Below are 17,025 nucleotides of genomic sequence, written 5' to 3'. Positions count from 1 at the left end.
CCAGCTTCCTCACAAGCGCTTTGCCTTTTTGTCACAACTGTGGTTTGGAGGGTCTCTCTCTGATGTGACTGGTAATTATTCAAGGAACATGATGTTCCCCTGGATTGCTTCTCTTCTCTGTTTTTAATCCCCCCCAGCCCTGTAGCTGTAGTATGGTACTTTCCACTGTGCTTCGGGCCTGAAGCCATAGACAAGCTGAGAATGTTTTCATCATCCTGACTTAGTTTCTGAAGGGGACAGACATCTGGTAAAAAGAACCATCCTAGTCAGCCACATGTAACATTGTTTTCAGCAGTCTTCAGATGCTGCAGTAAAGGGAAAAATGAAGTCCTGGATAACTTTGCCAACTAGTACTACTATAATACAAACTGGGAAAATGCCTCTCTCTTTTCTATGGCTCTTATGCCATTTGGTTTACTTCTTGAATTCCTCATTGCTCTTTGCAAGAAGACGGAATTAAAGCCAAAGAGGCTTTTAAGAGGATGTTCGAAGTACTCAGTATGAAAGGCAAAACAATGCTGCAGATAACACAGCCTTAGACATACAGCTTCAAAGATGTTCAAACCAAAGTGAAACAGGTTGGTTATATCCAGAGCGGGGTATTTTAGGCTTTCACAGACTAGCTGGTGAAAAAAAGAGCAGTTTTGAGGGTGACTTGAGAAACATCGACTTGCTTTTTGTCAATGACAGTCCCTGTAGACTTGCTCAGAAACAGAGCATGCTGGAAGCAACTGAGGCTGTTTCTCTAAGATAGGAGATAGGATTAAGCCAGGTTTGCAGGGATTGTGAATACAAAGGTTACCCTTCACTGAAGGAAAATGCATTTAAGCAACTTTATTCCATATTCAGAGGCTATTCTACTTTGTGAAGGAGTAGATAGTACTTGCTTATGAAGACATTAGAGTTTTAAGTGATTTTAGTTATGCCTAGTCATAGTACTCAGAAAAAAAGTGCTGCAGCATCCTGTTTTGCCTGGGCTTTACTACAGTAGTCATTAGCGGTATGCCCAGTCTAACCCAGAGCAAGTAGTTGTAAAATTCTACCCAAGGACAAAGAATCACTAAAGCAAAAAACCCCGAAAACTAAATGCTTTGTGCTTCTGAAGAAGTGCTTCTAAGACCCATGGAAGGGTGTAAGATGAAGCTACTCTGGTAAATGTAATAGTATGCATACTCGTAGAGCACAGTCACTGTCTAGCTAAGAAGTCTCTAAAGTTGAACTTATTGCAGATTGCAATGACTTCTTGATAAGTGAAGAAGTTCTGGAAGAATTTATACCAGAAAGGATAGAGAGCCATAAGCATTCAAACTTTCTTCCTTGCAGTCCTTTTACGGTGAATATAAAAAATGAGATTGGGAGCAAAGCAAGTTGTATTTTCTGTTAATCTTAAGCATATGTGGGGTGTTCCCAAAATCTGGGATGAGGATAGAATGTCCCAGGAACAGCACCAAGGGCATCAAGGTGCCAAGCCTGGGCGCATCACTGCAAGAGAGACATTGAGGTGCTGGAGCAGGGCCGGAGAAGGGCAGTGGAGCTGGTGCAGGGCCTGGAGCACAAATGTGATGGGGAACGGCTGAGGGACCTGGGGGGTTCAGTCTGGAGATGAGAGCGTTCAGGGGGGACTTCATCTCTCTCCACAGCTACTTGAAAGGAGGTCGTATTGGGGGGGGGGGGGGTTCGGTCTCTTCTCCCAGGTAACAAGCAATAGGATAAGAGGAATCAGCCTAAAGCTGCACCAGGGGAGGTTTAGCTTGGATATGAGGAAAAATCGCTTCACTGGGAGTGCTCAGGCATTGGAAGAGGCTGCCCCGGGCAGTGGTGGAGCCATTGTCCCTGCACGAGGCCCTCAGTGACAGGGGTCAGTGGTGGCCTTGGCAGTGCTGGGGTAACGGTTGCACTCGATGATCTTAAAGGTGTTTCCCAACGCAGCTGATACTGTGCGACTGGATCCATGTTGGGGTTATTTTGGAGGGGAAGGTGCTGGTCTGAGTCAAGGGGACACCCTCCGATGCTGCTCTAGGTTTCATGCCGTGGGGGCCTATGCAACGCCCCTCCATGCGCCAAGGCGCCATGTTACGGCAGGAGCCGCGGTGGCGGCCCCGGTGCGCTGCGGCCCCAACCCGGCCCGCCCGCTCCCAAGGCCACCTGAGCCGTGGGCCCGCGGCCGCGGTGAGGGGCCGCGGAGGGCGGGCGGGGCGGGGCGGGGCCCGGCGGCGCCAATGGGAGCGGGCGGGCGGTGCTGGGCGCGGAGGCGGTGGAGCCTCAGTGCGAACAAAGAGGGAGCGAGCGGCGCGGCGGGAGGCGCCGGCCATGAGGGGCCGCCGGTGAGGAGGGAGCCGGGCGGATAGCGGCGCTTCATGGCCGGCGGGTCGGGGTGAGGTGAGGCCAGGCATGGCGGGCGTCAGCTACTCGCCGCCCTGGTGGGTGAGCCTGCTGCACCGCCTGCCGCACCTCAGCCTGCGCTGGGAGCTCACCTCCGCCGACTTCCGACCGCACGACGCCGAGTACCAGCAGGTAGGTCCCGGAACGGGGTGTGTGGACGGGTCTGTGTCCTGTTGGGGCGGGGGGGAACCCGCACAGCCTGGGCCGGGGGTGTTCGCTGTGCAGGGCAGGGGACTCGGCCCGCTGGGCTGTGGAGGGGGTTTGGGGCGCTCGGGTGGCTGCCGGCCCGCACTGCTCTGTGTGGTGCGCGGCTGCCTCCCCGCTGCGCTGGGGTTGGGGGTCTTGCTGGCCTGGGCCGGGGGCAGGAAGCTGTCACCCCACAGCGGGGTGGGCAGGAGCCCCGGGCCGCTTCCAGCGTGCTGGAAACCCAAGTGGTTCTTGTGAGATGGTGAAAGGATCCCCTGGAAGGGGAAGCAGGAGGCATCCTTGGCCAAGTGCCCTCGCCAGGTTCCTGCGCTGCTGCCAAGCCATGGTGCACAGGCGAAGCCACTGTCCCGGCCACATCCCGCTGGCTGGATCATAACCCGTCATCGCTGAGGATACCCTCTCTGCCCCATGCAGCAGCACTGACCGCTCTTCAGCCAGCCCTGCACTGCCACGACCTGCGGAGAGGCCAGCAGCGCATTCCAAAACCGACTGCCTGCCTGCTGGAAAACAGATGACTTAATGCACGAGAGCGGCGTTAGCATCAAGTGCACAGGAAGATGCTCTCAGAATACTCGTGTGCTGTCTTTTTTCCATTAATGCTGCTTAGGCTGTGCTTGGTTGGCTAGGCATGTAATTAAAATGATTGTGGAGTGAATCTGAGTGCTCTAACATCTGTGTTCTCTGCTGTCATCTTGGAACAGAGCTGCAGTGGCTCTGCTGCCTTGTTTTGCCACGGTCTCTGGTTTTGAAAACACCATTTTGCTTTTCTGAACATACTTGCAGTGTCCTATATACACAGCAGGCTAACATGCACACAGGCAGAAAGGCTGGGGCATCTAAACAGTTCCCATTTATCCTAGGAGTAAAAGGTATTAGAAATACTTTAGAAAGCAGTATGGTTTGGCTTTTTGTTTTGAACAGAGGAACAGATCCGTGGGCTGAAGCTAGGGCAAAATCTGAGAGGTTAATTTAAAGAGCAATGGGTAGATACAGAGAAACATCCTTAAACCAGAAAACAAAGCAGACTTTTGACCTAACTTTTGTGTCTGGGGCTTCAATTTGTTAATTTGTTTTAGTTCCTTTGGCTTAGCAGAGTTCAAGATGGCCACACACAGATGTAATGCTGCACAGCAGCTTAACTGCATTTCCCTGACCTCCGAGGATAGCTGCCTTTACAACAAGGGATATGAGATGCTGAAGATCAAAAGTTAAAGAGTTCATGGAAGGATGTTCTTGGGACTGTGTTATCATGAAACAAGCACTCATTGACCTTTGAATAGACAGCAGATGTATTGGTTTTGCTTAAATTGCTTAAAAGCATTCCTTGCAACAATCTGGGGCTGTGTTCATTTGTCAGATAATTTTTCTACAGTAATTATATTCTGACTTAAAGCCTTTTGCTGCTCTCCTCCTGTGTAGCTGCCTCCCCTCCCTTGATGATATTAAGGACTTCTTGCACAGCAGTAAATGGCCTTTTAAGTCTTACCATCAGCTTGCAAGAAAACATCTTATCAAATCCAAACCTGAATGTCTGGATTACTGAAGCATCTGTTGTCAAGAGAACGATTTGAGGAGCAGCAGCAGCAGCTCTGCTGGTTTGGGGGTTGGTGAAGGGTAGCGAGCAGGCTCCAGTAACACAGCCTGGGTGATCAGTGTCGCTGGTTGCATAACAAAGCTGCTGTGGCTCTGCAAGTTGACTCTGGAGTTCATAGGCATGTAGGTTAATTCTAATGCAGTGAAACAAGGAAACTTAATCCTGGAGTGGGAACTGTAATGCTAAAGGCTCTCTCATGCTTTAAATTTTTCTGAAGGCCTTTTGGGTTTGAGCATTTTCTGTTAGCTTTGTTATGGATTTCTCTGTTTGCAGCCTGTGCTGGTATAGTTTCCCCTTTTCTTTAGGAACCTTTTATATTAAGCAGGTGAGATTGTCAATTTTTTTAATTTTAATTCTGCATTTTTTTTTTTTTTTGGTAAGAAAATTGGCACGAATTGTGTGGGTATTTTTGTTTTCTATTCCGTTAGTGGTTGATACCCCCATTCTTAAGTATAGACTGTTAAACTGCATGCTGCACTTGAGGTCTCCAGTGGCTGGAGAGGTTGGCAGGGGATGCTAGCTGGGAATTCATGGGGATGGGAAAGGGCAGAGTGTCCCAGCTATAGTAAGAAAGGGTTACATTTACTAAACTGCAAATACCTTTAAGTTTCCATGAGTTCAAGTCATCGGGTAGCTGGGCTCTTGTCATAAATAAGCATACGGCAAGGCTCGGTGTCTGTTCTCATTCTGTCTTGTTATGAGGAAATAAGTAATGTACCCTTTCTGATTTTTTTCACTGCTCGTCTAGAAAAGATTTGCCAACCCACGACCAAGGGAAAACACTGTTTTCCTTCTAAACCTCTTTTCTTTAGTAACCTCTTGGTAAAGACCTACCTTTTTCCTTGTACTCTTGATGATAGGCTTTGAACTTGAGCATCAGCTGAGCATCTCACTTCAACCAAAAGTGAAACACCGTGGCTTGGATTTGGATGTTGTCGTGGCACTTGTTGCAGTGCCACGTGTTTCTTGCAGGTGAGGAGGCTGCTGATTTAACAGGCTTTCCACCTCTACCTAGCAAGGATTACTGTAATGCACAAGCTGCTATTCCACTGATGCAGCAGACAAGTTATTGTCCCCTGAACCCTCTCTGGAGCCCATGTAGCTCATAGATAAGCGCATACTGCTGGTCTTTGAAGTCTAGGTCTTTGTTATGTCTTTTGGGACTCTGGATGATGGGGGGGATCTAGATGATGTAGTTCTAATGACTAGTTAGTCTGTTCTGTCCCATGTAGTCCCTTTTCTCAGAGCAGGAGGGACACCCACTGTGCACCGGCCTGTCTCAAGGCAGCTGTGTCTATTGTATACCAACCTACAGGGGCTTCCTCCTTTTGTCTGAAAGCATGAGAAATACTTAGGGCAATGTTGCTGCCAAGGGCTGAGATCAATGCAGCTGCAGGTTTTGGCTGTGTACCTCTGTCACCTGAGTCAGTCTCTACAATGCTCTCTCCTTAGTATTACTTACTTCTTATCTTCTCCTACTGTGTATCATGTTGCGTTGGGTTAGAACAGTGTGTGCAAGTGTAGAGATCCTTTCCCCTCTGGACTGGATTCTTTAAAAATGTATGTGTCTACGTGTGTCCTTCAGATGCTTCTGTCATGACAAGCTGTGGACAGCAGTATAACTAGTTCTTTCTGTTTTCTGGGGTAATGGAACTGTGCTTCAGTGTAGAATGGGGTTGTGATCCTTCTTCTCCAGGGGTTTGGCATGCTTCTGAGTCCTGTCAGAGCTGTCTTTATGCGCTGCTTGCAGGACTCGCTCCATGGAGTCATCCCCATAGAGGATCTTATCAGACCAGTTTGTTTCCTAATCCTCCCATGGATCACTGGGGTTGAAGATATCTTGATATGAACAGTTTTGTTCTGGCTGTACTCTCATCTGAGTCATACTGCAGTGCTCTGCAAAGCCTTTTCATTGTGTAGTGAGTCACAAACTCTGGAGTGAAGGGAATGTAAAAATGGAGCAAAGCTTGTGTTCCTTCTGACAGCACCATGCTAATGCCAGTTCTGGTCTCTGTGCCTTTTGCTGCTGAACAAATGATGATGATCTTACCATTACGGTCCACTTGCTTTGCAGTTCAGTTAGTCAGACCAGTAAGATGGTCCTAAGACAGCAGCTGTCATTAGTTTAATCTCTTTAGTAATGTAAGTACTTCTACTTGTGACTCAGTTGCATGGCATTGAATTCACTTTACTTCTCAGGGTAGTGTTGGTTAAGTGCCTTGAGATAGCGTAGAGGTTACATGCTGCAAAGAAGTAGAAAAGCTGAATAGCTTTTTAATACAGCACAACAACAGGTAATGGGATACGTGCTTGAGACAGGGTGTCTTTGGTAGTGACAGAAAAGGAGCCTGCAACACTTTATTGTAGCTCTTAAGTCCCAGTGTGCCAAGAAGTGTATGACAAACAGTGAAGAAAAGAGGCTGTAAAAGCTAAGCTACAGAGCACATTGACTTGAATTTGTGTGTTTCCTTAATAGCTGGGAAATTGCAATGTTGACCTGAATCTGTGTAAATGCATGGCTTATGTGTGAATCAGGCTGGAATAAAGCAGAATTCTCCAGCATCTTTGAAACTCTTGCCTTGTACCACTCTCATGCTTTTTCTGTGAGAGTCAGAACTGCAAATGCATGGGTAGTAGGTGTAATGGCAACTGTATGTGCTTTGGGGAAAAGACTGGATGATTGATTCATACCGATTAAGATGCAGAACCATGCTAAAGGAAGCATTGATAAGAACAGGAGTATGCTTTAGTCCTTGGTCTTTTTAGTGTTGTCACCCAGGAGTTTCCTATCATACATCTGTTAGTGCTTTTGTGCTCTTTTTCTACCACTGTGTGTTGAGGGTGGATCCAGAAGTGAAAGGTACTGTGTAAACCCGATGATGCTTTCCTTTTTTTGGCTTGCAGACTCTAATCCAAGGCATGTGTGTTTGAACCTGTAGCCAAAGATTCAGCAAGGAATTAATTGTGTCAGGTACTCTCTGGCTCTGTGAGACTGTTTCCTTACACATAACAACTAATGTCATCTTTGGAAGTAATCCTTGGCTGGAGAAATGTGATGGAGCCTAAACTGCCAAAAAACTTGGGTTATAGAGATTGTGTTAGAACTTCCTCTACTGTACTGGCATCTTATTTCAATTCTGAAACCGAGAGTCTTTCTGTAAATTAGAAACATGTGTATTAGTCAAGTTGGATGACGTGTTTTTGTCTAGTTGGCTCAAAGTCAGAGGGTAATGTGCCTTTCTTAAAGGGGTTAGACTGAAGGTTTCTTTCTTTCTTTCAAGAATAGATGGGCCATTTCCAATATCTGATCCTGCTATAGCACTAGTTTGCTCATATTTCCAGAAAGGTTAGGTGACACTGGTTAGTAGAATCCAATGCTTTCTAATGAAATTGAAGTTGCTTTTAGGTTTCTAAGAAGTGATGGTAAATCCCCTCTTCCCTTTAGTCATCAGTCCCAGTTGCATGAGTAACCATGCAGTAATACCTCTTATCAGCAAATTGCTGCTTTAGGCTGACTCCTTTATTCTGCCTTTACTAGCAACTGTAGCATAATGAATAACCAAAAATACAGAATCAAGACCTTTTTTGATGGCTGATTTTTACCAAAGTTAGACAACAGTGGTTTCTGTTGACCATACATCCAATCATGCAGCAACATATGGTACACAGACAGGAAAAAAGTCAGCCTTTGCCAGCTTTCTGTCTGCAGCCTTACGTTTTTTTTTGCTGACCCATGCTGTGCTGCTACGTTTTCAGATGGTCTCCTGAGAACTGACAGTTTCTGGAAGCCCTGACTGTAGATTACCTTACTCTAGTCAAAAGCTGTTCTGAATGTATGGTTTTAGCAGACCAAAGTAAGCAGAGAGGGGTAAAAGGTGACTTGGAGAAATGTGAAACGTGAAGGGCGGAGGGAAAGCAATGCAAGCAAATGTGCAAAGATGTGAACCATGCTTGCTTCATCTGGGTAGAATCCTGCAAGTATTAATCCTGCACAGAGAAGATGCTTTTGCCAGGCTTGGTGAGCTTCCCATTCTGAGACTTCCATGCAGCATGTGGTGCTCTGAAGCTATCATGCTGGTCATAGTTGGAAGAGTAGAACTAGCGTTAAAAGCATTGGTCTGGTCAGCTGGGCACCAGCCACTGACACCTTGATGCTTCTGCACCGAGATGACATTTGTCCTCTTGAAAAAGCCTCTATTTTTACCTTTTTTTTTTCCTACACAAGTGTAACAGCTTATGTCTTCTAGTCTGCATTTAACTGCTTGTGAATTAAATCTTGGTTAAAGCATCCACCTCCTCTGATTGCTGCCTATGTATTATAGTTACCTGTATGCACATAAGTGTTTCTCAGTTTGAAGGAGCTGACATTTAAGAACCTTACATTTTGCATTTGCTTTGGAAAAACGAGAATCTAAACAGGAACTGAAAATACAGTTGGGGGTCTCTAACCACCCATTTGCCACCAAAATGAAACAGCTACTTTGTAAGCTTATCTTGGTGTCCAGCTGCGAAGCCTGCTTGCTTGCATCCTGAAAAAAGGACTAATCAAAATCAGTTCAGTCTTTTAGCTGCCTCTTCCCTTTTTGTTTTTTAATTCCTCTCAATGCTTAATGCCTTTTGTCAGCAGAGGAAAATCCACACTCTTCAGGTTAACAAAAAGCCTTTGTTTCAATGGTGATCCAATAAAACAAGCAGTGCTTCAAGCAGGTGTTGGTGTGGATTTTCAGTGGTCCTTATTTTTCATTATTAGGGAAAGTGAGAAATTCACACCCAGAACAACATATCCCATTAGGCATGACTCTGGAGATTAAGGGTGGGAAGTCAGGTGCTTTCTTCTGACTTAATCCCAAGGCTTTGAATGTGGATTAAGGGGCTGTGCCAGAAGTCTTGGATCTTTTACTTGTGTTTTGGGGTTAGGTGCATTTTTGAACCTGTAAACAAAAATCTATCCATTGAAAATGAGATAGACAAAAGTTACGGCCCTGTCACATCAGGTTTCTTGTCATACGTGTCTTCAAAATACACAGTTGGAGGGACAAGCAGTCCCTCGGCATTTCTCTCTTTATTTTTTCTCTCCCTCTCTCCTGTTTTTTTCCTCCTTTTTCTTCTAGGATTTGGCTAATTTTACACCTCTTCACCCTCACTGCTTACTCCCACCAGTACAATTGCTGATGGAAGGGTGAAGAGCAGAACTGATGGTTCATGCTATTTGTGTTGATGTGGCAAGACTGTGGTGTGGCAGAGCTTGCCCGGTGAGGTCTGTGTGACTCCTTTGTGGGGACACTTCCGTACCTGTAAGGATCAGTATGCTGAAGATTAAGCAGTAGTGGTTAATGCTTCTCTTGAAGCCATTCTTTTAGGTTCTTTGATGTCAAGTGAATACACTTGGGTGGCTGCAAGCAAGCACTGAGTAAGATGGTGCTTACTCTTAATTTTCTTGAGATGGAGGGGAGTCAGCATGTTGTTTGCAGCTGTCAGTTCTCTTCTTGCTTCTGTTTTAGTAGTAAACTTTCCACCAGTTACGTTGAGATTTCCCATTCCCCCTGAGTGGGTAGGAGAATTTGGCTTGTTTTCAACTGAACGTAATTCCCATAGCTGGGGGCAGGGACGTGATATCTGGGAATTCTTGCTCTAAGGTTCAGGTGAGACTTGAGTAACTTCAGAGTATAACAGGATTACCTTCTGTAGTGAACTTTAATTCTCACTTTTAAGACATGGGTAAGACTCAATGACATATAGGTGTCTGCTGGAGAGTTGCCTCTAATAATTCTAATAACAAAACCAAACCCCAGTAAACCTGCTCTTCGTTCAGCAAGGCTGGCTGTAGTTTCTGGGCATGTCGTCCTCCCAGTTCTTTGTTTAAGATAATGATGAGGAAGGCAGGCAAGCTAAAATCAAGGAGGATCAAGTTCATGAAAGATTTGTGGTGCTGGGAATGCACTCAAATGACAGTCCAAAAGAAAAAAGCCATCACTGTTAGAAATCCTTCTCTTTCCTTCCACTTCAAGGAGTGGCTGAGGCTGGTGGTTGTATTGCAGTGGTGAAAAGCTAGGAATTCTTTGGGTTTATCCCCAAATGAGAAATAACTTTTCTTGCACGGTGAAAAGGTCTGCAGGTATCTAGTAGTGAATAGTCACTGTGAGGCAGTGCCAGGCTGATGCTCGCTGTTTCTCCTTTTCTCCTCAGATGAACTAGGAAGAGCAGAACACAGTGCACTTTCATGCTGCAAAGGCTTTGTTTCAGACTTCTTTTTGCATTGTTTTGGGGTTTTTTAGATTTCTGGGTAACGAGCCACTTGTAGTTTTTGTGTCTGATCTTATAATTTTGAGCTTTAGGGTTTAGTAAGCCACAAATGTGCATGTTCTTGCAAAGTAGTCATTTGTGCTTAAAGCTGCGAGGGTATTCTCGGGGGTGGGGGGGGGGGTGAGGGGGGAAGTAGGTTAGTGTGCAATACATGGGCACAGCAGTTGGTATAACTCAGTCACAATACTTGTACAGATTCCCTTCCCTAGGCACTTGAATATGAGGGTAACATCATAATGTGTGCTTTCACATGGTTATCAGGTTGCTTGCTTCAGCAGATGTGATGTGTGCCAGACTTCTAAGTCCCTATTTTAACAAATGAGCATTTTTTTTTTGGTCAGTAAGTAAGAATAGCATTGAAACCAGCCAGGGAAAAGAGGTGACACTCCCCATTGCCCTCACTTAAACTGGAGCTGTACCCTTGGATTATGATTTCCTCGGTCACTGCTGAATGCTTTTTCTGGCTGATATGTCTCAGAATGGTGTCACACGTGCATATGCATGAAAGTCCTTTGTAGTGTGAAATTAACGATGAAAGATATATTGCTAATCAGTCCGAACAATGCCAGACTTATTCCTGGACAAGGGGAAATGGGAATGTGGGGAATGAATGTTTCACAAATGTATAACACATTCAGACGCGTTGTTATGCCAGTGTTGGTGTCTGTGCACGGACACCCTTTTCAGGCTATAAAATGCTTCTGTTCATGCAGGGAATTTAAACAAGCCTTCTATTCAACACTGAAATCCAAAATAACACCAAAATCCAAATGGAGGCACTTCAGTTGCATAATGGTGTCTATTACAAGGAGGTCTTGGTGCAGCAGATGATGTAATGTTCCCTAAGATAAGGTCCAAGCTGGGGGGGGCTGGGGAGAGGAGAAGGAAAAGGGTGTTGGTGAAGGATCCCTTAAGAGTATTGCTAATGGCACCAAAGTTCTCCATAGGGTGTTAATTAGCAAACCTGAATAATCCCCAGGTTGACTGGGTTACAGCTGTACATATGGAAAGTGACCCATTGTTTGGTGGTACCTGTTTTCTCTGATTGTAATTGCTTTAGTGTTGAATACAAGGGTTTTGAATAATGTGGTTGGCAGAGTATGACCTCACTGTACTTCATGTTCTTTCTTGCAGTTTAACATTGTGCTCAAGTTCCTGTAGCTGATAAACTGGTGATTTTGATACTTGCTGCATTCCTTTTCTGCAGTCTACTAAAGAGACGTTTTCTGTTGCATTGCTGAAGTTGTAGTGCTTTGCATGTGGGCTGTGCCTGTAGCATTGCCATTTAAGCGCTCCTTGTAATAGATGATGTTACTGTTCCGAGGCCTCTGGCAGTTTACTTTGCTTCCTTCCTAAACTTAGGTTTAGCAGATCCTGACTTTCTTCTGCTTACGAATAGCTCTTTATGTTGCTTCCTTGCTGCAAGTGCCTCTGTAGTCCCTTCACAGACTGGCATGGTCAGAGGGGTGGCAAATGTTTCCCACCTTGCATACAGCTCCCGCTACCCCTTTTCTCCCTTGTTTTACAGTATTCACTCCAGGAAATGCTGAGAAAGCTGAGAGTAATGGAATTCATGAAATTCAAGCTGTGCTTCAATGAAAACGTGTTTTCAATTTCTGCCTCCTTGGGAGCCTGAGACTGAACTGTAATTGTTGGCTCTGGGTGGGGGCTGGGGCTGTGGATGAATGAAAGCAGTGGAGTCAGCGCTCTGCAGAGCCTCTCGCCTGGCATCTCGCTGCTGCTCGGCATTCAAAGGCTGGTGTGTGCTTTGTGGCAGCTTCAGGAAGCGTTTTTGTATTCAGCTGTCCAAATGGCCCAGGCGTTTTCCTGCTGGGTTTGATCTGGCTGTCCGGGTCTGAATGACAGTGACATGTTGGCGAGGAACGTGATCGGGGAAGCATCAGCTGGGGGTGGTTTATTTCCCTCCTCTCCACTCTTCATCCTGCTCATGCTGTCCTTTGAGTGTCCTGCTGCTGATTAAGGGTGAGAATTATAATGGTGACTCAAAAGCCTTTGGTAAAACTCATTAATTCATTCCTCCTTTAATTAGACACCCGGCCATGGGCTTATAATTATCAGTGCCTAGAACAGTTTGCAGCTGTAATAAGCTGTGCCGCATCAATTGCAGAAATCATGGGGTTTTGGCAAATGCAGATGTGGGGAGCTCTTCCTCGGTTTGGTGTTTGGTGAGGAACGTGGAAGGGCAGAGAAATGAAGGAAGAAGTTAAGAGTGTGTAGCAGCTGACCGCTGGCTGAATCTTGCCTCCTGGTGTTGAACTAAGAGGAAAGGGTGGAGTTGTCCTGCTTATAGATGTATTTTTCCTTGGGGGGTGTAACAATGCAAGGAGAGAAAAGAGGAAGGAGAATCTAATGAGAAATTACACGGGTGTCTTTAGCAAACTTCAGCACCTGAAGGAGTTTCTCTTTAGGAATAAGAGTGTAACAGGAGCGTTGCAGGCTTTGCAAACAGTGCTAGCTTTGCTGTTTTCGTAGGGAATGGCTGAGTGTTTGACAACAAAAAGTACCAGGTACTTTTCTTGAGTCTTCTGAGGGGAAAAAGTATACGGTGAACTTCCATTATTTTGTGATCTCTTCTTGTTTCTGAAATATGAAGGAAGGTAATTTTCAGAACTGATCTCTGTGGGTGACCGCTGGCAACAGATGCCCAGGGTCTTCTGAGAGAAGTTTGCGCTACTTCTGGTAACTTTGAAATACTTGTGCCCTGTGTTTTTTAATTTGTTTTCAGGAGAAGAACTATAGGGAAAGCTGAGAGGACTTCAGGGAAGGACTTGTTATTTCTACCTTATTGCAACTCCACCTGTAGCTAGTCACTGTGAATGCAGTGGTAGACCCTGAAAATGTGACTGGCAGATAGGTTTGCTTTTTTTCCCCTTAAGGTTTGAACTTGAGTAAGGTTAGACTGAACGCCTCGGACTTGAGTAAGTGATAGTTGTTGCACAAGACTAGAAGTACTTCTAGTCAATGACGAGTATTAATGTTCATGCTCCCTTAAGAGGGAAATTGCTTCAGTTGTAGTAGGTGGCAGAAAAAAATGGATCAGCTGTGTTTTGGGTCTTTTTCTGTCTGGGTTTAGTGGAAATCACAGATAGCACATCCAGTGAAGATGGAAAGATTTGCTTGACACTACTGTAGCTAAACAGAAGCCTTTACTTCAGATGAAAGTGCTATTTTAAAAGCACTGTACAATGCTTCCTGTCTGTTTTTTAGTATTTCAGAATGTGACTGATTTCTTCTGTTTGCCCTTCTCATCCTCTCCACATGCAGTCTGAGTTATTGTTGGCTTATGAGACTGGGTAGTGCATCGAGCACAGTGCATCCTTGGTCTCTGAGGCCACTGGATCACTGGCCATTCCTCATATATGTATATATCCAAGACATGTATAAATATGTGCATTTAGACAACAGATGTTGAATCAGCCTGAGTAGACAAATTAGTGGGAGCAACAAAATTACAAGGTTAAAATAGCCTTTCATTCTCATCAATACAACCAAGTAAAGATCCTTGTCTTGGTGACCATGTTCTGGGGCAGGTTGAAGTGTTCTAACAGTTGAACCTCTTGATCACTGCAGGGATTGTCTCAAAGCTCAAAGGTTTTTTGCGCTATTTTTGCCTTGACCTACTGCAAGTTAAATTCTCTTCAAACACGAGGTCTTCTGCATTTTAAGCACTTTAATAATAAGTGATACATTAAAGGTGTTAATTATAAAACATGCCCAGTGCTGCTGACAAAATTCTCCGTGTAGACAAATGGTACTTTAGGACTTGCTTCCAATGCCTGTGTGTTAGCAGGCTGCTCTTGGAGAAGCCATGTGAGTGATAGTAGATGCTGGGAGCATTCTGCTGAGGTGTAAATAACAAGGTTGGACAGTTTATGCTAGCTCTGCTGTTTTTATTAGTGCAGCTTAGCTTTCGCCTTGGGTGATGTGGAGGTTATGGGAGAAGGAGGAAGGGACAAGCTGTGAACTCGCCTCCTCTCCCAGCAGATGATGATGATAAGGTATGGGGATCTTGTTACCCTAATCCCCCCTTGGTGTGTTAATTCTTCTTGTCTGTGTACTTGTATCTTAAGTCCAAAAATCTTATTGAGGCATCTGCTTGCTGGGTCACATGTGTGTCTCACTTGAGTGCCCTTTCAACCTTTCTAGTGTTTGTGTGGGTTCTGTTGCAGCTATTAAAATTCAGTTTGCTGTTATAGTATTTCATTGCTGTTAATTTTGTTCTCAGGGAAATGCTCTGAGAGACTGCTGCGTGTCTTATTACTCTTCCTAAATACATTTAATAGCTATTTGCTAGCTATTGTCTTCTGCCTGCGATTGACTCACCTCTTAATGTGCTTTCAGTGCTGAACAGGACTGCAGATCCAAGTTTGGTGGGTAGATCTGAATCATCTTCTGCTGTTGTCAGCTACACTTTGTCCTGGGAGGAGATGTACCTCTTGTACCACAGCAGTGCCATATCCAACAGGTGAAATGCAGTTCTGCAGGTATAACCTATGGGCAGGACTTTCAGCACTTAATTGCTAGGTTTGGTTTACTTGCGCTAGCCTCAGTAAGAGGGGTCTTGATTTTTTGATGCAATAAATGAAATGCAAGGTTCCTAAGAAAGAACAGATAGGCCTTGAATGCTCATCAGGGTTCACATTCAAAACAGGCACCTCTGTCTCTTTTCCAAAGTGAAATTTGCTGCTTGGTGTCTGATGTAGTGACTGCTGAGCTTTCTCACACCCTTGCCTTCAGATGGGATCCACAAGCAGTTTAGTTCTTTACTACTCACAAACACATACACCACTACTTCTTTGAGCCTGAAATTAGTCCTACAAGATTTTCATCCATGGGGATGTACTCTGTGACCCTTTAACATACTGTTGCCTTGCAGGGAGTCACTGGTCACTTCTGGGAAAACAGAGATCCTGAGTATTTTCTGTATAGCTGCACTTGGACCTTGGTCAGTGTATGGTTTCTCCCATGTGCTGTGAACAGAGGCTAACTGTGAACAGGCCTGAGAGCTTCGGGAAACTATAATGTGGTCCTTGGCTCAGTGAGGAACATTTTTTGTTAGAGGAGGACACGTGGAAAGGAACCGCAGCATTATTCTAGTGCTGCAGTAAAGGAAGTATTACATGGTTCAAAGCTTGATGTTAGCTGAAAGCTACATACTCATAGTCAAAACATTAACTATACCAGGATAAGAATCTTGTTCTTGGTGCAGCTGTGGCTTGGATTGTGCAATGGCTCTTTGGGTTCTACTACAGTATTTCTGTATCACTTGATCTAGATAAATGTCCTGATGGCTGAAACTGTGCTATAGGCCAGGAAGAGTTTAGAAGTAGGTGTACAATATATACCATCACTTTGGGGAATGCTAGTAGCCACTGCATGCAAGCATCAGTCCTGTACTCGGGGTGCTGGCTCCTTGTACAATCCTGGCTTTAAGGATCTAAAGCTCCTCCAGTGCTACTGAGTGGGGCCTTGGTAGGTGGCAGAGTGTCTTGTTTGATTCCCAGCTGCTTGCAAGGACTGGGGTCTTTAGGCTATTTATGTTGCAGTCTTAGCTGTCATGTATTTAACTTTGAGGCAGCACCCAGATAACCCCCTGTGCCTGTGGTAAATAGGTTTCCAAGTGGGGTTACACATTCCAGGCACGTACACTGTCCTGCCCTGCTAGCTCGAGCTGGGTTAGTCATGCGCCTCACCAAGCGTGTCAGATCTGAGATGGTCTGTCTCTTTTGCTTCTGTTCTCTGAATCCTTGCTCTATAAAAGACAGTGATCAACAAAAGGGCAGTTAGAGTTGTGGAGCTTGGTTATATGATCTTGTCACTTCTTTCATCCTGATCTGTGGACTAAGGAGGCAGTGTTTTCAGTGCAGGGTCCTTGGGAAAGTGGCTGGGATTGTACTGTTCAACTGTAGGGCAGTGTCTAAAATTAAGTAGTGGGAGCCAGTGACAAGAAAAAGGAGAAAACCAAATGAAAACACAATAACATGCTATTCCTTGTCATATTCTGTGTCCGCAAGCTACTGTTAAAGCTCCTAGTCATTACATGTGGGATTGCACTACCGTGTATGCAAAAACCTGCACGTGTTGCTTCACTTGCATATTTTCTACCTGAAGGTATAATCTAATGACACTATAATAACTTTCAGAGTAACCAGCATGTCATAAACTGGATTATGATGCCTAATAAGGATGCAGGGTACAAAGAATTTAGAAAGGAAGTATCGCCTCCTGTAAATACCCTCACTAATGTGGAGCAAACAACGGTAAATACAATGCCATACATGCGGAGAGCAGCATCCTGCTTCACATGCTGCATGGCACCTAGGGGCCATGTCACTGGGAGAATGAGGGTGAGGGGAAAGGGTACATGTCCATGTGTGTGGTGTGTCCTTAAACTAATACAACAAGGCCTTAAGAAGGTGAATCTGTGTCATTGGCAAGTTAAGGTAAACCCTATAGAGAGGCTGTTACTGATCTCAAGGTGCAAGTGTGGCAGGCTGCCTTGGCTCAGCTAATATGAT

General features: G+C 45.1%; 1 protein-coding gene across 5 annotated transcripts in view; it reads left to right on the top strand.

The window, feature by feature from the left end:
• The first annotated feature begins 2,233 nt into the window (after nucleotides 1-2,233).
• The window catches only part of TTYH3 (tweety family member 3), an 81,323-nt gene continuing 66,531 nt past the window's right edge, over nucleotides 2,234-17,025 (top strand). For 3 of the 5 annotated variants that reach the window (XM_065684536.1, XM_065684538.1, XM_065684535.1), the window contains exon 1: nucleotides 2,235-2,514. In XM_065684536.1, the coding sequence (XP_065540608.1) occupies nucleotides 2,392-2,514 (123 nt within the window). In that variant the 5' untranslated portion in view covers nucleotides 2,235-2,391. Of the gene's footprint in view, nucleotides 2,515-17,025 lie in introns of all 5 variants that reach the window. The other 2 variants (XM_065684533.1, XM_065684534.1) reach the window with 1 other exon arrangement.

This window comes from Lathamus discolor, chromosome 6 (genome assembly GCF_037157495.1).
Source record: "Lathamus discolor isolate bLatDis1 chromosome 6, bLatDis1.hap1, whole genome shotgun sequence".
Classification (NCBI taxonomy): Eukaryota; Metazoa; Chordata; class Aves; order Psittaciformes; family Psittacidae; genus Lathamus; species Lathamus discolor.
Note: the sequence above shows the minus strand (reverse complement) of the source record. Positions and strands in the feature narration are given on the sequence as shown.